This window comes from Medicago sativa, chromosome 8 (genome assembly GCF_051527215.1).
Source record: "Medicago sativa cultivar Bolivia chromosome 8, Bolivia_mono, whole genome shotgun sequence".
Classification (NCBI taxonomy): Eukaryota; Viridiplantae; Streptophyta; class Magnoliopsida; order Fabales; family Fabaceae; genus Medicago; species Medicago sativa.
The window spans coordinates 61,846,953-61,872,107 of NC_140756.1; the positions used below are offsets into that span (position 1 = coordinate 61,846,953).

General features: G+C 32.9%; 1 protein-coding gene across 1 annotated transcript; it reads left to right on the forward strand.

Annotated features, from left to right (window-relative positions):
- The first annotated feature begins 18,248 nt into the window (after positions 1 to 18,248).
- On the forward strand, positions 18,249 to 22,487 carry LOC146900260 (uncharacterized). The gene has a single exon (XM_085735419.1). It carries the CDS (start codon positions 21,452 to 21,454, stop codon positions 22,340 to 22,342), a length of 891 nt encoding a protein of 296 aa, XP_085591545.1. The 5' UTR covers positions 18,249 to 21,451; the 3' UTR covers positions 22,343 to 22,487.
- The last annotated feature ends 2,668 nt before the right edge of the window (positions 22,488 to 25,155 follow it).

Here is a 25,155-nt window from a genome sequence, read left to right on the forward strand (position 1 = left end):
AGATTTTCTGAAATTGCTTTTAAAATTTCATTTTTTGTAATAATATTTGTTGTAACAAATTCACTTTCTTTTGGGTCATTGACATCAAACCAATTTAATGTTATTGTGTCAGTTTTTTGGATAAAAGGATTATATAATTTTAAAAAATTATTTCCTATTATCAGATCTATTCCAGAATCATGTTCATAGATTGATTTTACATAGAAGTATCTATGTTCAATTTTTATAAAAACATGTTTTAAAACAAACCATATTTGGTGTTTTTTCTTATCAGCAAAGATAATTTCTTTTGGTTTTTGTAGTCTAATCCATCCTTCCTTAATTATGGATCTCCTACCAAAACATAAAGTGGCACCGGTATCTATGTAACCCATGATTTTCTTTTTATTCAGTGTTACCTGAATAAATGTTGCATTCGGATTTCCATTTTTTAAAATTTTCCTACTCATTCTTCAATTTCTTCTTCAGTAGTATATTCAAAAATACTACTTTCATCAGAATCTATATCTGATTCTATTGGTTCGAAACCTACTTCCCAGATTAATTTCAAGGTTTCTTTTTTAGAATCTTTCTTTTTAGGACATTCATTTGCATAATGTCCTTCTTCATTACACAACCAACATGTGCATGTTTTCTTTCCTTTAGGACATGAATTCCTTTTAGGATATCTTTTATTTCTCCTAAAGTATTTTTGTTTATTGAATTTTTTAGGAAATTTCTTTTTTCTTTTATATTCAGAACGATCTATTTTCCTAAAAACTTTTTTCTTTTTCTTTCTTCTAGGTTTACTACAACCGTAGTTTCCTACTTTGTCTCGAATTCTATCACAGCAAACGTTTATTTTTGCTTCTCTTTTAGCAGTTTTTTCCATGCATTTTTCGGATATCCATTTCCTTAATGCAGTTATTCTTGTTCCTAGAGTATCGTCTAATCCTACGATTACTTCTAAATGTTCTTGGATTACTTTTTCCATTATTGTTCCAACAGATGATGGAAGTTTATTATAAAATAATCCTAAAAGATTATACTGTATTCTCTTTTGTGGAGATATTGCATAATAATATTTGCTAAACTCACATATAAATGGTTCAACATAACACATATCACAGATTCTTAGATTAAAGATTCTATGAATGTTTGTGCTTTCTAGGTCTGATTCTGCTTCTGGCGCATCAAAACCTACGAATTCTTTTTTCAGAATTGAATAGACATGATTTATCACATCTTCAGTTGTTGATGGGAGCTCTGAATCTGATTGTTCAGACATAAAACTCCAAGCATTTCCTATGGTTTTAGTTTTTAAATAGTTGAAAATACTCTTTGGACTTAGTTTTCCTAAGGTAGGGTCTAATTGGATAGTTACCATGTGATCATGATACCAACTTCTTAGTTCTTTTTTAGTATCCTCACTACAATCAATATTTAAAACATTATCTTCTTTGTGGCGATTTATTGTAGGTATATATTTAGATGGTATTTGTTTGAATTTTCTTTCATCCATTTTATTTTGAATGATTTGTTGGTCGATAAATTTTTCACTATCCTCTTGACGTCCTCTTTTACGTCCTTGTTCTGATGATTCTGGTTGCTCATTAGTTTTTACAAGTCCTACTTGTGGTTCTTCTTCCATACTGAAAGAACTTTCTGAACCAAAGTCGTAAACAAACTTGTTTTCATCATCAGATTCTTCGGTTATTTGGTTTTTCCTATTAATGTCTAAAGAAGCCATTAATGTTTGTAATTCATTTAGATGATTAGCTATTTCTTCTTCTGTTTCGTCCATTTTTAGGGTAATGGCGCGAAAAAGTTAATTTCTTTTTCTGGTTTTTCAATATTTTCTGAAATTTCTACCATGTCTCCCCCCTCTTTTTTGACAAAAGTTTGTAATTGTTCTAGGGTTAGGCATTTATCTCTTGTGGGTAAGAGTTTTAATAGATCGATTAAATCATCTATTTTTATACAAAGTTTTTCGTCTAGTAATCTTTGGTTCTCCTCTAGACTAGATAATTTTTCATTGAGTTTTTCTTCAAACTCTTTTTCTAGTAGAACTTCTACTATATTATCTAATTGTTTCTGAAGTGCTGTTAGATTCTCAAAAATATCTTGTATTTTTTCACTTACACCCTTATTAGCCATGTATAAACTTTTGTATTTTAAGGCTTAAAAGATTTGCAAAGTTTTCATATTCCCAATATGTAGAATAATCATTTTCAATTATTAGAAACCAATATGCTGTTTCTCTTAACCACTTAATTTGGTTTCTCATTCTAATTATATTATCATAATTAGGTTTTAATATGAATGGTTGAGGTATTATCTTTCCAAATGGATTTATAAGGCCTTCCATTATCTTGCTAATTTTTTAAGATTATTTCTGAGTTTTTCAGCTTTAATTACATATCTTGAAAAGAGACGATAATCAAAATTCTCTTTTAAATAATAGGTAGCTGTTTTATCGCACCATTTAATCTGGGCTTTAACCAAATAAATTTCTTGGTAATTTGGGTTTAAGATGAAAGGAACACGAACAATTTTCCCTTTTGGATTTTTAATCCATTTTATTATTTTTCTTTTAGTTCTAGCCATTTAAAGCCGGTTTTTGTAGGAACTGATTTTAAAAGATTTTGACATGTGTCAAAATTTTATTGGTTCAATGTTACAAAGGCACTGAGTGCCAAAGGCACTGAAGTTTTCTCCGCCAAACAAAAAAAAGTGCAGGGACCAATGCCAAAATCTGTTGAAAGTGCAAGGACCAATTACACATTTAAACCTAAAAAAAAATTAATTTAAATACTTCTAGTACAAGTATACAAGAGTACATCCTATTCCTAGGAGTATCGGAATATGGTATGTGTCTGGCATAGATAGTTTACTCATTTTAGTGTATTCTGGCTTCATAAATCATACATAATGGTCCTTATTCAGTTCCTATTTACATATAGCTTGGAATTCATTTGGTGCAACCTAGGAAAAATCATTCACCGCCTATAATTTCCAACTGAAATTGCAACTCTGAAACTAAATGCTCGTGTTTTCTTAGGGTACACTTGTGAGAAAAATTGAACTAAAATGGAGTATAGCAACTACTTTATTTTTATTTTTATAATAGTGAGTATAGTAGCTTACTTAAATAAAAATTTCTATATTTTACACGCACACAATCGATAATCTCAAATCACCCACCAACAATAACATATACATTTTTTTTTTGAAGGAAACAATAACATATACATTGATCCTTTAGAATCAGTTAAACATATAAAGTCACACTACAAGAATGATGAATTCTGCTCTTCTCCCAGCAAGTTTTGCTCCCGCCCAACTAAATTGACTAAAATACCCCTGCATTAGTTAACTAACACGTGTAAATTTATGCATTAGTTAACTCACGCAGTGTGACTTAAGTCACGCAAGTGTGAAACACTGCGTGAGCTGCGTGAGTTAACTCACGCATCAATTAACACCTGCGTGAGTTAACTCACGCCCAGTCTGTGCAGCAAGACAGACTCACGCCCAGTCTGTGCAGCAAGACAGAACTGGCAGAGACCTCTATTTTCCCTAAATTTTTCATTCTTTCATTCATTTATTCAGTCAATTGCATACATTTTTCATCATTCATTCAAGCATTCATTCAATCAAGCATTCACTCATAATTAAATTACGAAAAATAAAGGAATAAAATAACTGCAAATGTCATAAAAATGCCAAAAAGCGCAAATGTATTACGATTAGGGGTGGGAATGAGCCGGGCCGCGCCGAGCTTTGCTTAAATAGGCTAGGTCTAGTTGAAAAAAGTAAGGCCTAAGCCTTGACCTTTTATCTGTCAAAGGCTTTATTTTAAGCCTGGTCTGACCTTTCTAAAAGTCTGGCTTGGCCTATTAGCCTGTTTAAAAGCCTAGTTTGTGTTGCAATTTTTTTCTTTCAATTTGTGCAACATACTTAATATAAAGATAAACATTAATTAGATACAAGTTAAACTAATAAAACACAATTGTAAAATTTATAGATGGATAGAAACTCAAGAATAATCATGTCTGATAAGAGTAAGGATTTCAAACTTAATCCAATAATCATACTTGACCTTAGGCATATCAGTAGCAAGTCTTAATAGTTCACACAAATCAAATAACAATATGAGTCTTAAATGATAACTTAACAAGCTTCCAAACAGTATGAAACATCAAGAGTTGTGTTGTATCTCAAATACAAAATAAATAAATAAATTGAAATAATAATAATTGTGGCATGAGAATTTGAAGAACCATTAATTCTTTTTGACATATATAAATATAAATGATAAATGAGGAAAAATGTAATATACTCATATAAGGGTCGGCCTGATAGGCTTGATAGGCTTTTTTATAAGCTTAAGTCTGACCTAATTAAATTAATAGAATTTTTAAAAAGCTCAAGTTTAACTTATTTATTAAACGAGTTAGGCCGAGCCGGACTTTTAGTAGGCCGAGCCATAGGCCCCTGATGGGCGGCCTGACCTATTCCCACCCCTAATTACGATTACATCCAAATCCGACAAAATGTCATAAAAAAAACTACAAAAGTACAAAAGTTATAATGCCAAAACCCTACTCCCGCGTGGACTCCTACTCCTCCTCTGCGGAGCCGGCACCTGGTCAAACATGGTATAATCGGACCGGAGACCCTCCAAAATGCTGAAAAAGAGTGGATTTGAAACCACCTCAAGAATCTCCATTGCATGCTCCACTCTGCCTCTCATGTTGCTGATGACCTGGAACGGATCGGGAGGATGTCTGGCCCACTGCTACTGAACAATAACCTCCTTGTAGGGAAGGGACATGACAGGGATGGGCATCAGCTGTGTAGTCGGGAATGGCCGTAGGGGGGGTTCACAATAGGATGTGATACAGTGCAGAACCATCTCATGTACCCCCTTGAATGAGCCCACAACTCGTTATCCGGAACCAGATCACCCCTTTTCTGCTGGCTGAGGACATGTAGAGCAAACTCCATGAAAGCCATAGCCACGTCCCCTGACTCAAGAGGCCCAATGTCTGTAGGAGGCCTGGGAATAGTCTGGACATACCTGTACTGCCTAAGAACCCGCTCTGGCAAGTGACGGACCCTCCTGTCTTTGCCGGCCATGATCCATCCGGAGTACCAGCATATGTCCCGAAAGGGCGTAATGTCTCGTCGTCTCTCGTACGACCTTCAGATGACATGAAAATGGTCCAACGAATCAATGACATCTCTGTAGTGTCCAGGATCAGCAAAGCCTCTGGGAGGTTTCCATTGATCCACAAGCAGGGCAAGAGCAGGGTCGTACTCATCATTACGAATCCTCAGAATGAGGTTCGTGAAGTGCGCCAAAGCTCATCCCTGCAAACACAAAGAAACAAATTTATATTAGCACAAGTATTATACAAACAACTATACATTTACGATCCAATAAGTAAAAAAATAAAAAACAATTATTACCACAAGCAAGGTCATGTAACCACCACAAGAGGCCACAGATGAGTCGGAGGTAAGAGATAGCTGCTCATATAGGAAAGCAAGTCTCATCCCACCGCATGACCAGCTGTCCAACTCGTCCATATCTTGCAGCGCAAGCAGCCACATCAGATTAATGCTTCTGCTTTTCTTGCCGGCAAAAATGGTCCAGCTAAGCAAGAGTAAGAAAAACGCCTTAATGTAGGCCATCCTAACTTGAACCTGCTCCTCATACTCCTCCTCTGTGTCAGGCTGAATCAGTTGATTACACCTATTCAAGAGCTCCTCGTAGCACCTCTTCAGTTTACCAAAACTGACATGAGCAACACCTTGTCTTCCCACCTCCTTAGCAGCAACCTCTGTTGTAAAAAGTATGTCCTCCTGCATCATCTGTATCCCCTCATCACGACTTAACTCTCTATCATGAAGAAGTCTCCCAGTGATGGGGATGCCTAGGAGACACGCCACATCATCTAGTGTGATGGTCATCTCCTCAACAGGTAAATGGAAGTTGTTGGTCTCCTCATGCCAACTCTCTGACAAGGCACAAACGTGAGAGATGTTCTCGTACCCAGTATTCAGGAGGGGGTAAGACTGGAAGCATTCACTTCGTCCCAAAACCAGTTATTTTGTGCACTCGACTGAGGCAATATCAAGTTATTAAGGCTCAACTTCTTCCCGTGCGAGACACCTTTCACCCTATGCATTTTTCGAAACTAAAATACAAAAGCAAAAAACAATAAACAACGCCGTTAAATAAATAATAAGTAAAATAAACATTAAATATATTCTAACATAAATTTTAATTCTAACATAAAATAAATAAAATAATAATTAGAATAAGTTCAATAAATAGTAAAAGAAGTAAAATAAACATTAAAATAAACATTAAATATACTTACATTGGCATCGCCCATATCCTGCATGCCATGTGTTTACCGAAGTGAGGTAAAAGCGTGGGCACAGAAGGCCCCCTTCCATAGCCGTATGGTCCGGCCTCGTACTCCACCCTCGGCACCCCCTGAGCATGACCCCGACCGTCCTGCTGCTGAGGCTGCTCAATATGAGGCTGCTCCTGCTCAATATGAGGCTGCTCCTGATGATCCTCATATTAATGCTGCTGATACGCATCAAAATGATACTGTTGAGGTTCCTCACAATAAGCCTGATTCTGCGCTTGCTGATACTCCTCATAATGTTGCTGATACTGTGTCGGGTCCACCGTCTGGGATCGACCCGTCTATGATGATGAGGCCCCCGCAACATCAACCCTACCAACTTTTATGCCCCCCAGTCTGCCTCTCCCTCGTCCAGCCAAAGGAGGGCGTACTGCTTGATTCCCCCTTCGTGCACTATTAGTAGAATTCTGTGCTCTCCCTAACTTAAGTCTGTCACTCGTCACCTCAGGCGGCCTCTGAGACGTATTCATCTGAGACATATCTGCACACAATTTCAAAAAGCAAAAAAATCAATGAGACATTTTCATACCGACATTGTGCCATTTCCAACAATTCAACAACAACAACACTTATATTTGGGCAGTGTCATTTCAATCTGTAAACTACCACATTGCAGTCAAACATACTATAATCAACATTAACAAACCATATTCTAACTAGTTTCATCATTAGCGATCCAGAAAAAAAATCATTGACACATTTTACCAAACACATAGAGTGCAATTTTCAAACAACTAAGAAATCTAACAATTTCTAAACCCTAAACTACCATATTGTACTCTAAACAAAATCTACACAACAGTTCCTATTTCCTAACTTAATTCATCACTAACAATCCTAAAAACTAACATGCAAGCCAAATTTCTAAAAACGTAAAAATGTCTAATTTCTTAAAAAAATCACAAAATTTCAACAAAAAATAAGCAATGATGTAGAATAAGCAACACTTGCTTGTTCAATTGCGAGATTTGATGATGATTTACTTGAGTTTGGTGAAAATCTCACTTGGGGGAAGATTTTTCGAATTTTGGATGTTTTGGAAAAGTGAAGTGTTACGTCTCTGTTGCTGTCATATAACACTTAAGTCACGCAGCGTGACTTAACTCACGCGGTGTGACTTAAGTCACGCAGAGCCTATAAGGTGTGTTAGTTAACTCATGCAGCGTGAATTAACTAGCGCAGGTGTATAATTGTTGTTTCAGTTGGGCGCGAGCAAAATATATTGGGAGAAGAGCAGAATTCAAGAATGATATAAAATTTGGGCCATAGGTAAGCTTCTCTCATATAAGATAAAGCCCAAACTTCATCTTCATGTTCTCCTCCATTTTCAATAAAACCTGTCGTTTTACTATGGAACTCCCCATCTCTCACGATACATCTCTCTTTTCCACCTTCTTTTCTCTACTCTCTTTATATTGTCTTGTCACTATTAGACATTTTAGCATCAAGTTAGTCTCATACATTTTAAAAATAAATAAATGTTATTAACAATGAGTACATAAAAGGTAGAAAGGAAGAAGAAAAATAGCCAAATGGGTTTATTTTAATACATAAAGGGTCAACTTGAATAAATAAACAAAAGAAATATACAAAATTTTAAATTAAGTTAAATAACCTCTGAAAAAAAAATCTACTTGTAAAAAAAAATATGTAAAATAATTTTCCTTTTTTTACATTTTTTAATTGGTATAATCCACTCCTCCTTATTTCATATATCCTATAATTTATTTAATTGAATTAAGAAATGTGAGTTGTCATAAAGTTTTTATTATGTAGACAATTTCAAGAGATTAACAATTAAAAAAATTTGGTTAAACTCGTATAGGATACGAGATTAGCATTTATATTCATTTTACAAGTGTTTTTATGATAAAATAAATTTCATAAAACATTTTCAATTAGTCAACTATATATGCCTCAATTTACTTTATGAAAATAACTTTTGAAAAAGAAAAAACAAATACTACTAGTTGACAATAGCGTCTATAATGGATAAAGAGAGTCACTTCATGGAAATCTGCACATAATCAATGCATAATACTTACTGATAAAATATCAAGAGAGGACACACCAAATTAATTGAATGTTTGGTTGAATTAGAGACAAAATGAAAATGAAGGATACAGAGTCCACAGGCATAGTACCACGCGTTGCACATATCAGTGACGACCAAAACAGAAGAGTTCGTGACTGATAGCTGCAGAATGATGGTGAAGCTTTTTCTTAATGGGTCGTGTTAACCAGTGCCCCGGGGGCATTGGTTAAGGAAGCAAATATAGTAATATTTGCATTGATAGTTGTGTAATTAATACATTAAAAGCTTAAAAAGTATCTTTTTTGACTTAAAATTTCTTCTTTTAGCATTCTTAACCAGTGCCCCGGGGGCACCGGTTAACATTTTCCTTTCTTTAATATATCAAAGGTAAATGCATGTTTTAGACTCCTAGGGTTTGCCCGTGCATTTTTGCATCTCAGAAAGGTACTACTAACAAGATTGAGATCATACATTGAAATGGTGACATTTAATCTGTGAAAGTGAAAGTCCTGATTTCAGTATACATGGTTTTTATTATGTTATTTTTTAGTATTTCATTAGTGCCAACACTTGAAATATACAATGCTTTTGGTAGCCTAGACTATTTTTTTTTTGACAAAAAAATAATGTAGGATATTAATTTACTTGGTAATTGTTGATTAAATTCCTAGAAATACAAAAATCGTTTGTACTATACTACTCCATTTGACCAAAAATAATTGTTTTTTTTTTTGAAAGGAGACCAAAAATAATTGTTGATTACCCTCTTTTTTCTTTGAGACGATATTCTTTTAAACAAAAGACGTGCAAAAAACACCACATGACCGACCAAAAATTATGTTGGTATTTCTGGACCGCCACCTAACAATTGAAATTTTAAAAATATTATTAAATCAAAAGAAAAAGCTTGTTAGATTATTGACCGCCATCTATGTTGGTATTTCTTGGCCGCAACTTAAACACACCAAATTAACATATGACCAACAATTACTATTGATCGCATCAAATCTCCTCATGTAACTAGTGTCAACCTGCACTTTAAATATGAAAGAAATTAAATTCCAAAGCTGACAAACAAAATCAAAATTTAAAAAACAAATGCTTATTATATTATTCATGTTTTTGGCACAATCTACGCACGGAGGCCTTGTAGCAACCTCTACCCCTTAAATTCTCATAAATTGGAACCTATTTGAGAAACAACTTCCAAACTAAAAGAGATATATGAAAGGAGGAATAACTAGATTCCAAAAATCTTGGCTTAAGGCTGCTCATTCAAGGGAAGCTTTTACAAAAATTAAGTGTCTTAAAACACATCTACCCATTGGTGGATTTCTTCTAAATAAACATGTCCTCAACAAATAATTTAAGAATGCATGTGATCAAAACCCTACTTTATAATAATAGATAGATAGATAGATAAATGGGTGGCTATTTTTTTTAAAAAGAAATACTCACTCCATTTTCACATTGAATGTTATGCAAAAAATTGTTTCAAAATATAAAAGTCAATTTCACTTTTTAATATAGATTTATTGTTTTTTCAATTGTACCATATATGATATATCCACACACTACTCCCAAATTATTATTTTTTGAAGAAACTCCCAAAAAAAAAAAATTCACTTAGTAAACGCATCATGTATTTATGAAAATTTTATTGTATTTGTTAATCTGTGTAAAAACTTTAAATAATGTTCATTTTGAAAGGAATGAATTATATAATAACTGGCTAAATTTTAAATTATTTATTCTGAGTTGGTTGAATAGAAAAATAAAATTAGATAATTTTTTATAATTTTAATAAGAGATTAAATAATAATGAATAATGCTACTTTAACAATATTTTTCCTTTTCTTATATATATTTTAATTTCTTCCCACAAAACAAAAGAAAAGAATATTGTCTCACAATAATCTGTTTATTTTTCAATTTCTTCAAAAATAAATAAGATCAAATAATACAATTCACTTGTTTATTCTCTCTCAAATTTTTCCTCATTTCCTTTTCATCCACAAATGAAGAATTAGTTATGAGTTTTTTTTTTATTGTTATTATTATTATTAAAATATTTTGACTCGATTTTTCTACTAATATATAAAAACAAAATATAGCATATAAGATGCTGTTAGATTCGTCTCGATTAATATTTTTAAAATATCAAATTTTCGTAATTTTTTCTACTAGATTATTAAAGAAATTTAAGTTTAAAATTGTGCATTGACATACGTGACAGAGTCAACTAGGTCAAATAATATGGGACGGAGGGAGTAAAAAGAAAGAATAGAGTTGTCTAATTTCTGTATTCAATGTTTATTTGAGTTGAATGAGAAGTAAAATCGTGTCTTCATCGGTTTGCCATCGAGAAATATTGAACCAAGATATGCTACTGCATGTCGTCAATGTCCTCAACAAGTCCCAGAAGAAAATCACTTAGCAGAGAAGATCAATCACTTAGCAGTCACAAAGTGGCAGAATAACATAGGGTTATTAAATTAATTCACCTGGGGTTTTTGTCTCCTCCATTACTCCTCTCTCGAAACGATGCATGAAAAACTGCTTTGAAATAAGGATTTTCTTGTCACTGATTTGATTACTTAGAAATAAGCTTTGTTTCTTTCTGCTTCTGATGAATCATCTCTCTCTATAGCAGAATAGCCGTCATTTTTATTTCCTTACATGGCTCACTCTGTTTGATTGTCACCTTCTTTTTGTGAAAAGGTTTCTTTTGTCATGTGACAAGCAAAGTCATCCGTTGCTACTTGCTAGTATTTTTTATACTCCCTCCGTCCTGGAATATCTGAGTCAGTTTGGTTTTTCACATATAGAAAAATGTATAAATAAAGAGAAAAATGGAATATATTCAATTGGGAATGATGAAAGTAGTATTCCATCCGTTTCAAAATGAGTGTCGCTTTAGCCAAAAAAATTTGTTTCAAAATGAATGTCACTTTCAGTTTCCAATGCAATAATAACTTTTTCTTTTCAATTGTACCCTCCAATTAATATTCTGCACACTACTTTTAAAGTATTACTTTTAAAACTAACCAATAGTTAACAAGGATAATTTGGTAAAATAATCATTCTCTTTCTTTTAATCATTACATTTCTTAATATGTGTGTAAACACCTAAAACGACACTCATTTTGAAACGGAGGGAGTATTAATTAAAGTTATATTGTATTGGGAATGATGAAAGTTGTATTGAAAATTGAAATGGTTCAATTATTTTGGGACACTTTTTTTCAGTAAATGAGTCAGATATTCCGGGACGGAGGGAGTATGTATCAACATCATGGTATTTTTGAGTTTAATCATTTTAGTTCTTTTAAATTAAAATTGATTATTTATCTTGGTAAAATTGAACAGGTTAATCTTTAATTATTATTTTTTTGTAGTAAATGGATAGATTTTTTCATCCAACTTTATTAATAAATGTTTAAAACATCCACTTAGGTTGATATTGTGATGTTGGTTTGAGACTTTGAAATGTATTCGTCTTAAGATCTCATATTTGATTCTCTTTGATGTCGATTTTGAGGAGTTAGTTTGATTTATTTTGTAAAATGTTTAAAAAATCATTTAACATTAAAGTGGAAGGTCTAAAAAATATTTATGACATAAAACATGAATACTTATGTATTTTCTTCTTATCGATTCTCAATTCAATCATAATTTTACATATAAATATTTCATCAACAAAATTATAAATAAAGTAATAGATTTATTTTGGTTCAAACTAAAACCAATAATACATCTATATTAACTTTAATTTTAAAAGCGATGAATTTAAACTTACCAACTTAACAATAAATATTTATGCTAGCACTTTTTAATAGAGGATATGCTCATCAGCTTGAGTCCATTTTTCTATAGGTAGATTGTCGACCTATTTTAAAGCCTATTGATTTGCCACTCGAATTTTATGTGGTGATAATTGAATGAGGTGTGCTCATTTCATATCCTACATTGTAAAAAATACCACTATGTTTGCCAAATAATTTTTGGCAATTATAATAATATGGATGACATAATTACCTATATATGTTTGTTTACGCCTAAAAACAATTATCTTGTTAGTTGAATTCAGCAAATAGGTGATTGAACAATTAGACAATGAGGCCTGTCAGTCGAGTGAAGGATGGACAATGCTAGAGAAATTGAGCAAAGAAGCTTATTCTTTCTCAATGTCGCCAACTCATAATGTGGGTCGTTAAAGGCTCATAATCGAGTCAAAGCATAGTTGGACTAAACAATGAAGCGGAAAAACCATGATCCTTGCGCTCAACACCAATAACTGCTTCAAGAAATGAGGGAGAAGACATGACCTTTAGTGGAGATGCTCACAAAAGGACCTTGTCAACAGATCATGCCGAAGAGGGCAGTCATAAGCCAATCGTGGAGGCGCATGATCTCGCAAACAAAGGAGTTATTAAGTCTCAATACTCACGAAAATTTGTTGAATAGAGGTTAAACATTTAAGGCCACATCGTTTGTCTTATTAGCAACAGTATAAATACTTTTTTCTTGCATTGTAATTGACACATCCAAACAATCAAATAATTTTATTTTTGCAATTTTTATCTATTTACCTTTCTTATTTTATTTATGCATTTCTTAGTGTAGCTTAAACCCAAAATCAAATGCGCTTAACACTCTACTATAGAAAGTAAGGGAACCCACATAAAGAGACAAAATTCTTCCCTCAGCGTTAATCGCTCTAAGCAAGGGAATTACAGTTAAGGAAACTCAACCGACCTCGACTAATTTCGACTTCGATTATTAAATTTGGCACGTCCAATGGGACATAATATGATATTTACCATTCAAAAATTTAATTCCCCGTATTAGAATTACATCTGACGTATGCACCTAGGGTCTGGAAAGAGTCTTAGCAGTATGGAACAACCATCATCTTCAGCAACCAAATAATCAGGACATTCTCGATTTAACGAACGTTCCCAAACGTTAGGAATGTCAACTTCCATGGCTAATTCTAGTGTTTATGAAGTAGAACGGTTGAAACGCTTGAGGCTTTAGTAGTAATGACAACATCTTTCATTATAAGACATATTGGCATGGGATATATAAAATTACATATCAATTCTCCAAACAAGTTGCTCACATTGTGAAACTCATGATCCAAAATGAGTTTCAACAAGTCAAGGATTTGGAGGTCATGCAAGCCAATTTTAGTGACAAATCAGTCGCCAATATTTCACAAGATTTGCATTGAAGCTAATATTAGGAACACATAAATCAAAGTCAATAGATTATTGTATCGGTAGGACCTCAATAAGTTTAGCTGATTCCTATATAATTGACACATGCTACACCTAATTCCCAAACTATCATTTTTACCAGGGCTAACCTTGGGGAGCACCCAGTGACGAATGGTGCTTATAACCAAGCTAACCAATAAGCATATCAAATACATATGGCGCATATGCCACTTGAGGTTGTATGACACATTGACATACCAAAAGTTCCGCCTTTTGGCAACTGTAACGCCCTATTTCTATTAAAGCGATAAAACACGCAAATATAACAAATATTCAAGAAATAGACGCTACCTCTAACACAAAATCCAAAATCCAAACATACATGTGTGTGTGTGTGTATATATATATATATAATATCTCAACAGTCGCATCAGATACAAATCAGATAACTCCAACATATACATGTCATGGTCAAATACAACCTCAACTAAAAATCCTCCAAGTCCGACAAATGGACAATATCAACAACATAAAATAAAAACCAACAAGGCATAAAAAGACTCTACGACCTAATGAGAGCCTAAAACTACGACTCCAGACGATAACGGAGAAAGCTCTCGCTATCAAGCACTCACCACAAAGCAACTACTCCTGCACAACGTCTACCCATCCATACAGACAGGTAGGCGGCAAAAACCAGTGGGGGTAAGCATTACATTAATCATAATCAACAAAACAAACATAAGCATTCAAGGATTCATGCATATCACATATATACAACCACCCCTCCTAGAATACTAGCATCACATGATTATTATCCCCCATCTCATACATCTCAAGCTATCACGTTATTAACATAGCATAGCAGGCATATTCAATCTCTAAACGAGTCTTCTACATAAGCTCATCATTTATCAACAACAATCAATGAAGAATTACTCACTTTATTCCTCATTTATCATACTTAACTCAACAAGTAAAATTCATCATTTCAAGTTATAAGTAAGCAATCATCATTATCAAGTAATCACCACATCATATGCATATACATATACAATTCTCACCTCATCATTATTATCAAATAGTTATCATCAAATTGATTCACCAAGTGTATAAGCACAAACAAGTAGGGCATGCAATTAGAGCATAGCTCAATTATTTACAACCATCAACAAAGTCCACCAATGTACATATACACTAATCCACATAGATCACGACTTTCAACAAATTGCACAAGTTCATCAAGTCACATATTCACTTATGACACAATTCATCAAATAGTTTGCATGAACAATTAACTTCCATATATCCAATCATACAACCAATCCAAGTATAACAAGCAAGCACTCATCAAACACGTTCGTCATCAACAAACATCATTCACATGCCACAACAAGACATCATTTCACTATGCAATGCGCCTAGACTCGACACATATATGCATTTGGTACCAAATCTCCTCAAGGTCGTCACCCATGATGCAACAAAAACATCATATGTAAGAGAACACCTCCTCTCTTACAAATCACCTACGTAAAAGTACATCTCCTCTTTTACATTTCACATATGACTCAATATGATTATGATGCATGGACATACAACAACGACCCGATAATGCACAACTTCACCACAACAACGACAATTTAAAAGTACACCTCCAATTACATTGACTATCTCAACAACATTTGCATTATCAAGTATACACGTCCACACATTCAACAATCACAATTCACATAAGAGTCATCATCACACACATCAACATCAACTTACCACTCTTCATAAACCAAGTAAAATGGATCAACACATCATTTCATGATAACATCAAATTCAATCGTCCACAATCATCCACATATCATCAATTAATCATATAAAACCATTCCTGAAAGATTTATAAGGTAATTGGTTTAAAAGAACCATTTTCAACCAAGTTCGTCTATCGGTATCTCATTTTTAAAATAATTGAAGTATTGAACCAAAACCAAACAAACAAGATCCAATGCCTCAACTAAGTATTCCCCTAGGCTACATATAAGTACAGTAGGGTATACCTTGGCGTTTTACCGGCTAAATACGACGAAAGCATAAAAATCACAAAGTTCGTCTCACTTTATCACTTTTGCAAAATAATTCCATTTTCAAAGCAAAACAAGTTAAGACTTGATGAAACCAATCCCAACCATTTTAGAAATCATATAAATACAAACATAGGCCTCTTATAAGCTATCAAGCATTAGTTCAAAGTCCCACTAAGGTTCATTTGAGAAAATCCTAAGTTCGTCTCATAATTACTCAATTCAATGTAAATCAACACAAGAACTCATTAGACCCCTTAAACAAAGTTATTTCTTTCATAAAAACACCCTCTAGATGATTAGGATAAAATTCCTACACTTAGGAATAGGTTTGGAAACAATTTGGTTGAAGAAAAATGCATTTTAAAAGTTTCTGGTCAGGCAAAATCGTAGTATGATTTTTCTCCATCGTAGTACGATTTTTCCAGTGCGAAAACACTCCAAAAACTGGTCAAAATCGTAGTACGATGCCAAAAATCGTAGTACATGGCTGCCTGACAGACAGCATCAGATTTTCCAATTTTCACGTTTTCGCGCGTAAAATCCAAACCGTTAACCCGTTTTCGATGCCGTTTTCGCCTACGCGCTCCTGACACTTAGCTCTATCATAATCTACAGAAAAATTCATGTTTCAACCATCCCAAAAACGATTTCCAAAACCTCACATAATCACTTATTTGCAAAATGCTTAAACACCGACATTTCACATGAAAAACCCGTTTTCTCCCAAACGACTCGACTAACACAATCACAACATGAAAACAGAAATTCTACCAAGTCCAATTCATCCAACAACATCAAAAACTCAGTCAACAACCTCATATTTCAAAAGTTCATATTGGTCCTTCACATGAACAACTTAGCACAAATTTCACCAATTCAAACAACAACTTCACAAAATGGGATACCCATGATATAAATCAACAACAACAAATCTCATCACCAATTCATCAATTCATGATACCCAATGCATCAATTCATCAACAACACATGTTAAAACAACAACAACATTTGAACATGAATTCATCATCAATCTAACAACCACAACATTATTCATCATCAATTTCATACAAAAACTCATCATGTTCATATATACCCATTTTGACATACAAATTCAACAACAACACAATTATCATTCAATTCATGCTTATAATCATATCATCAAAATTAAGCACGAATTTCTACATATAAAATCAAATTAACCACTTAACCACAATTATGCAAAGAATTAGGGTAGAAATTAAACTACTAGATTATGATTAAAGACTAACCCCTTACCTTAATTCTTCACAATCACCAACTAAGGCTTCACTTTAGCTCCCAAAACTTGAATCTCTAGCGTGCTCTAGCCCTCTCTAGATCTTCCTCTTCAAACCCTTATCTTCTCTCTATCTCTATCTCTTCTCAATTGTGAAAATGTTGGTAAAAACCCTATTTCTCTACAAACTAGAGTTTATATAGGTTTCACCTAATTGGGCTCAACTCACAATGCTTTAATGGGCCTAACCCATTTCTATTCTAACCCAAAATGTTACTACTCACTTAACGGTAAAATGTAATACTAACGGTCACCTACCGGTAATAAAATAAATTACTACAACTCCCTAGCACTTAGTAAAATAACAACTCTCACTAAGCACTAAAAATAATCCTCAACGAAATTACTAAATTACCCTTATTCACAAAAATGACCAAAATACCCCTGAGTTCAAAATGACTAAAATGCCCTTCTAACACCGAATTCTACAATTCCCGACCAAAAATACACACATAGGCAAATAATCACATAAGAGCACATATAACACACATAAATAAATAATAAAATAAATCTAGCGAAAAATTGGACTGTTACAACAACAATATTTTTTTATTAAAAAACTTGGTAACTAACCCAATGACCGACTATTCCAAAGGATGGTCCATTTAAAGTCAAGACAAAGACTCTACATGAACTATCCCACCAAACTTGACACCGGAAGGATTTGAACCTAAGACTTTGACACAGAAGCTTATTTTAATTTTTTTTAAACTAACACCACCAGACCAACACAAATGGACCGACAATACTAAATATTCTTTTTGACATGTGTAAAAAGAAAATAAAGATCATTATAGAGAGATAACTTTCCATCTTTTATTTTTTTATTTTTATGAAAGGGTATTTCCATGATCATTTTTCTCTATAACCACCCACAATAGTTGCAACAAAGTGGTGGTGTGGACCGTGGATGCTCTTGTACTTGTGTTGCAAAGATTACTAAAAAAAATTAAATTTGAAGCGACGAGTATGTAAGAGGAGATACCAAGAGCCCGTTTGTTATAGCTTTTTCAGGAAAAAATCACTTCTTTTTTTTTTAAAAAAAAATTATCACTTTTGAAAGTTTTGCATCCGTTTGTTACAACTTTTTAAAAAAATCAGAATCTAAAAATAATCTAAAAACAGCTTCAAATGAGAAGCTGTTAAGAGCAGCTTCTCAAAAAATAGTTTTTTTTTTAGAGAGAGAGAGAGAGAGAGAGAGAGAGAGAGAGAGAGAGAGAATATAGTTTAAAAGATTGAACTAATTTTGTAACAAAAAATCCATTTTATATAGTTGTATCCAAACAAATTAAATTATTTGTTTAAAAACAATGATTTTTATCGTGGTAAACAAACGCAAAATAGATTCTGATTTTTCATAAAATCTCTAAAATATAATCTCTAAATTATTTTACGTGAAAATCACTTTTATTTTAATCTGTAACAAACGAGCCTTAAATCTCCGCAACAGATTTTCCGTAAATACTCCATCTGATCATTATTATAAGCAAAAGTTCACTTTTTAGATTTATTCATTAAATGATGTATGTAGTCTATATATAGACCTCATACATCATTTATTGAATGAACCTAAAAAGTCAATTTTTACTTATAATAGTGACCAGAGGGAGTATATCTGCGTACAACCCACTGGTTAATGATAAAACAACTTATTGATCACTTTTTTTTTGTGGTGCCCGGAGTTTGAACCCCAGACCTTGCATATACTATGCATTGTCCCTCTCAACTGAGCTAAGCTCACATGACAACTTATTGGTCACTTTAATTTGAGGCAATTGCATGTGATCTTTAATCCTTTGTTTCCTCTCTTGACATGTTGGTGTAAACAAAGAATGTGTATTTATGAACCCTCGCACAATCAAACTATTCCAAATGGAAAACAAGTAGAAATGCAGTTCCGAAAACACCAAAGTGGGAGGAACAATTTCTGAGAGCCGCCACAGTAAGTAATCATTCAAAATTCTGAATCTCTCCAACTTCCCATAAAATTTTGCATTTACAAACAAAAACACATAGCTATCAAAAAGCAACTTTATCATACTCCTGCGCAAAAATCTTGATATTTATTACATGTTGTTGGATGGAGAAGCGTGAATATAGAACCTGGAAATAAATTACTCCAGCATGCGTTCGATCCTACTAGTACTAGCATGCTCTTATTTAAGGAAGGAAAATGACCCTTTAATAGTAGAATAGTGAAGTTAGTTGAGATGAAATAAAAATAAAAATATATCAGTGGAGCATTTGTAAGTAATTTATATCTTCTTCTACAATCAATAATAAATATTGTTATAAAAAGATAACTTATTCTTTTTCTTAAAGGATAAATCAGTAAAAATAATACAAGTTATTAACAAATTTTAATATTAGTATCAATTATTTTAAAAGCATTTGAGTCAAACAACTTTACTAAATCATCCACATTGAGTGAATTCTTTCGGTGCATACGGAAAATTGTGGTTATAGAAGCATCTCTCTTTACTTTTAGTGGACTCACTCAATAAATTGTATTGAAAAAAATATTTTTGTTGAAATGTACTTCCTCCAGTATAAAATATTGGGATTTTTGGTTCCCTTTTGCTTACATTTTATAATGATGGAATAATGGATATAAAATTACATGTTGAATATATTTTCAATTTTTGGAGGTGTTATGTCCTAGAGATTCAACGTTTTTTTTTAGAGATTCAACGTTTAATACGTACAAATATTTTAAAAAAAATATTCAATGTGTTATGTATAAACAAAACTCTCGTATGGTCACAACATTTTTTTTTTTTTGAGAGACTATGGTCACAACATTTTGAACACGACAGTTGGACACACAAATTATTAAATAATATGTATATTTTATGTGTCTCTAAATCTTATACGAAACATATTGTGTTCATTCATGAATTTTCCTATGTGTACATAAGTAACTCAATTGGATTTGAATAATTAACACAATATGAAAAAATATTAGGATAAATAGCCTACGATAAATTAGTAAAAAAATAGAGAGAAAAATCATGAAATTCTAATTCCTAAATTTGGCAACGAGGGAAGTAACTCAGTTGGGTCTTAAAGTTTTTATTTTATATATAAAAAAAAAAACACTTCTATAGTTTATAATTGGTTGGAACACCTTTGACTTCCATAAATAAATTGTTGCTTAAAAAAAAACATATCTACAGTAGAGCTTCTTCCTTCTCTTTTTAACATTGAAGAGGCATAAACTTTAAGCAACCACTGTATTACTTACGACAAAAAGAAACACAAAGGACAGGTAGAAGAGATTATAATGATGCCATGCATGCAAGGTGTGCAGATCGCTTATCAAACTAGTTGTAGCGAGCTAGCATTCCCCACCTACAAACAAAGTAAACTCCTTTAAACATAGGGGAGAAGACTTTTATGAGTTTAATCCATCAATGTCAAATTATCTGTTTGTTTTGTCCTTCTCTACGAAGGAAGTGTTTAATTTTTATTTTTACATAGTAGAAAATTAATTTTAGAGGTGTGCCAACACGCTTTTTTCAAAACTCTCTCTAAAACGAGTGTTAGAGGAAACGTTGGACAAAAAGTGTTTCGAATACTCCTAATTTTATAGTTTCAATTCAAAATTGTTATATGATTTTCTCAATTGAAAAATCATAGAATCGTTTTAGGTTTATAGTGATGAAGAGGTTAATAAACACTAGTAAGCACTAGATATTTAGCTTATGATCAATTTTGAACTTGAAACCTCTAACTTCTTTAACTATCGGTTTAAATCGGTTAAACTATTTGATCCATTTTCAACAAAGATCTAAATGGTGACAAGTGTTTGAATCATGAAAATGTGAAAGATTTTTACGATTCATATATCCATCCCACAATTTTACGACATATTTATAATGAAGAATAATATACACAAAAAGGACTTTAATTATTTTATAAATGATTTAATTTAAATACCTTTCCAATCGTTTTTTTTTTTTTACAAATGAGGTTTCCACCTCAAACACCACGAAAGATATTCAACTTTATAATGTTGTAGTTGGCTTTCTAGATTTTTTTTTCTTTCTTTAATTTGGTTTTTTTATTATTATTAAATTTAGATTTTTTTACTAAAAAAAAATAATATGATGGGGAGTTTGTAAACCTTGTAAAAAAGTCATATTAAACAAACCCTAAAAAACATAAGACCAGGGCAGAGGGGTAGGGACAAGTGGTACCTCCATGAATTCCCTTATAAATAAGACCAAGACACACGAACTCCTATCCTATCCTCTCCTCATACCCACCCTATTTCAACTCTTCTCCCAAAGACCATTCCAAGTTTTCTATCAACAAAATAAAAATAACATTCTAAGTTCTAACCACATCATAACTATTTCCAATTTTTCCATACCATGGAGCAAGCACTTCGAACTCTCAACGGAATGCCTCCAATGGAAGAACAAGACAACCACCACCACCACAAAAAAACTTCCTCTTCCTCTTCCTCTTCCACCACTGCAACCAATAAAACTGGCGCCACGGTACGATACCGTGGAGTCCGACGTCGACCATGGGGCCGTTATGCAGCCGAGATAAGAGACCCACACTCCAAAGAACGCCGCTGGCTCGGAACCTTCGATACCGCGGAACAAGCTGCTTGCGCCTACGACTCCGCCGCTCTAGCCATGCGTGGTTCCAAAGCCAGAACCAATTTCTTCTATCCCGAAACCACTGAACAACACCTCCATCCATGCCATAATCATAAGCAGCAAAAATCTCAACACCACCATGTCAGCAAGTTCAACAGTGGTGATTTTCTTAACCACACTTGTTCAAACCCTAACCCTTGTTTGGTTCCACCTTTTGTTCAAAACAAACCTGATAATACTATTTCTTCCTCTAGCTCCTCCAACGTTACTGTTACTGAAGAAATTATTGATGAAGACTCGGAATTTTTTCCGAGGGAATCTTCTGGTTTGTTGGAAGAGATAGTGTACAAGTTTATGAAAAGTTCAAAAACTACAAACAAAGAGAAGAATGTGAAAACAACTAGTTTTGGTTCAATTTCTCAGCCAATATCTCATAACATGGCTCCTGTGTTGGAGGGTACATTTGGTACCGTCTCTTTTGATCAACAAGGTTTTCCCATGCAACAATTTGAAACCTTTGATAATGGCTTTAACTTTATTAACACTAATGAGGGTATGTGTGTTGAGGAAATGGAAAACCATCATGTAGGAGAGTGCTCTATCATGGAAGATGTTTTTTACTATCCTGAACTTTGTAGTTCTTTTTGCAGCTAAGTTGCAAAATGTCTAACTTAATTAATCTATATCTATATTTTAAGTTTAGATAATCATAAGCTAATTAACTTAGGAGACCAAATTTTAGGTTCTTCAATGCCTTTGATTATGTCCTCAGTTAGAGTTTAATTAGTTGGTCTTTCAAATTTACTTGGAGTCTTTGTTTCTAGGGTTTTATTTTATGATTTGTACGTAGGTGCAAGTGTAACAAGGTTATTATTAATATATAATTAAATTAAATGTTCAAACTCACTGATCATACTATGTGTCTGTTCCCTAGCTATACTATGGGTTGGAAAGTTGATAATCCTGAAATAGGTAACAGTGGTTTGTTTAAGCATGCTGTTTTTTTCCTTTCAGTACTTGATTGGGTTCATTAATTTTTGTTCTTTACTTTCTGCCTGCTTTAAACTACAATACCATTACTTTACATCTTTTTTACGGAGTACTTTACATTTACATTTATGAAATGAGAAATTGAATAAAGTGTGAATATAATTTTTTTTTTTACGGAGTATATGTATTTTTTTGGTTTGAATATAACAACGTTAAAAGACTTGGATTTGACAAGAACAGACTATAATGTACTCCCTTCGTCCCGGAATATCTGACCCATTTTCTAAAAAAAGTGTCCCAAAATAACTGACTCATTTCAATTTTCAATACAACTTTCATCATTCCCAATACAATATAACTCTAATTAATACTACTTTCATCATTCCCAAATTGGAAGAAATAAAAAGGTGGGAGTATTCTGTGGTGATTTTATTCCACTTTCCCCTTTATTTATACATTTTTCTTAATCTCTGTGAAAAACCAAATTGAGTCAGATATTCTGGGACGGAGGGAGTATTAATGTAATGAGAATAAGGTGAATTGTACCACGCCGACATGACATTGGAACTAATACAAAACTTTTGTCCGTTGGACAATTCTTTTTTCGATTTCTATTTTCTCCGTGTGCTTTTTCATTTATTAATTCTTGAGTACTGTGTTTCTGATGACATATCGATCTGGATTGCGAAATACAGGTAAGCAGGGCCGTCCCTGTAAAATTAGAGGTTCGGCTCTCATAGTAAAAATAAATCCCTAAAAAAATCTATCATTTTTTTAAAAGATTAATCTTTTATTTAAATTGAAAATAACATTCGTATAATAATTATTAGCCACCAAAATCAAAATTAGCAATTATTTTTACTAAAGACGTGTTTTTTAACTTAGAAATAGAAACATGGAACATGATTTTTTACTTTTTTTTTTTTTTTGACAAACATGATTTTTTACTTAAAAATTGAAACATGAAACATGTTTATTTTTCTTTTTTGAGTGGGGGTTGGGATATTAAGCAATAATTTTTTTTTCTTGAGGCCCGTCACTTTGGGAGGCCCAGCTTAGTTGAGTTCTTTGCACTCCCAAAGAACGGCCCTGCCGGTAAGACCCTACTCTGATAAATTTTTAAAATTTATTTTTATACTTAATTAATAATTAAATTAGAGATGTGTAGTCGACATGCTTAATTCCTCTTTTTTTTTTTTTTTTTTGAGGGATGCTTAATTCCTCTTGAGCTTAACACATAATATATGCATGGTTGGGATACTTTGACCAACAAAATGTGTCGTCAACCTGTGTTCATAATATAATATGTATTTCTTATGTTGGATAAGTATTAATATTCGCGTTCAACCGTTTATCCTATATATGTCTGGGTATCCATTAATCAGATAGAATATAGATTTTGAAGTACCGTAGATATCCTAAAAAACATTTTTGAATTATTTTTTGTTTGTTGGTAAAATAAAAATATTCTTAATTACCTACTATTTCTTCATGTTCCTCAAAAGACAAAAAATATCAACACGTAATAATATCGATACATTTTCACTCTTTATTTTATGCACTCAAGTTTTTTAAGAAGGTAAAAATAATAAATTAAAATATTCATAACAAGTGGCTTTGGCACTTACATGCTTCCCACAAATACAACGTAACGAGTGCTTATTATTACATGATGTCGTCGGTTAACATTGTGGCAGCTGATCACTCAAACGCAATTTGGAATAATGAGGTCCTTCTGAAAGTTAGTTTTTTTGCTTGGCGTTTGCTCCGTAACCGTTTACCAACAACAGATAATTTAATTAGAAGAAACATTCTTCATCATAATGTTCAACTTTGTGTGGGTGGATGTGGTATAATGGATGATGATATAAATCATCTTTTTCTCTCTTGTGATTTTTTTGGAAAAATTTGGATTGGTATCTCTAATTGGCTCGGCTTTACTACGGTGCATCCAAAACATGTGGCAGACCATTTCCTTCAATTTGAAAATTTAGGCGGGTTTTCAAAAAACATCCGAATAACTTTTCAACTCATATGGTTAGCTTGTATTTGGGTGATTTGGTGTGAAAGAAATGCTCAAATTTTTCGTAATCAAGAAGAATCGCTTCAACAACTTCTTGACAAAATTAAGCTCTAATCTTACTGGTGGCTGAAAGCGAATAAAATTAATTTTGCTTTTACCTATCACTTGTGGTGGCTTAATCCTTTAGCTTGCTTGGGAATCACTTTGTAATGAGGTTTCTCTGTCCTCTTTATCCCTATTTTTTGCTTTTTGATGTAATGTGATTTTTATCCTGGATTCGGCACTCCTTGTGCTGAATTTTCAAGGATTTCAGTTAATATATTTCATTTTAACTTCTTCAAAAAAAATAAATAAATAACTATATACCATACCTACCACCAAGGATAATATACATGTGAAAGAGAAAAACTAAGAGCCCTAAATTAGTAATCTAGAATTTTTTTTATTTTTATTT

Bases quoted from the DNA above. Each gene is read 5' to 3' on its own strand.
- LOC146900260 (XM_085735419.1), top strand. From the start codon at position 21,452: ATGGAGCAAGCACTTCGAACTCTCAACGGAATGCCTCCAATGGAAGAA.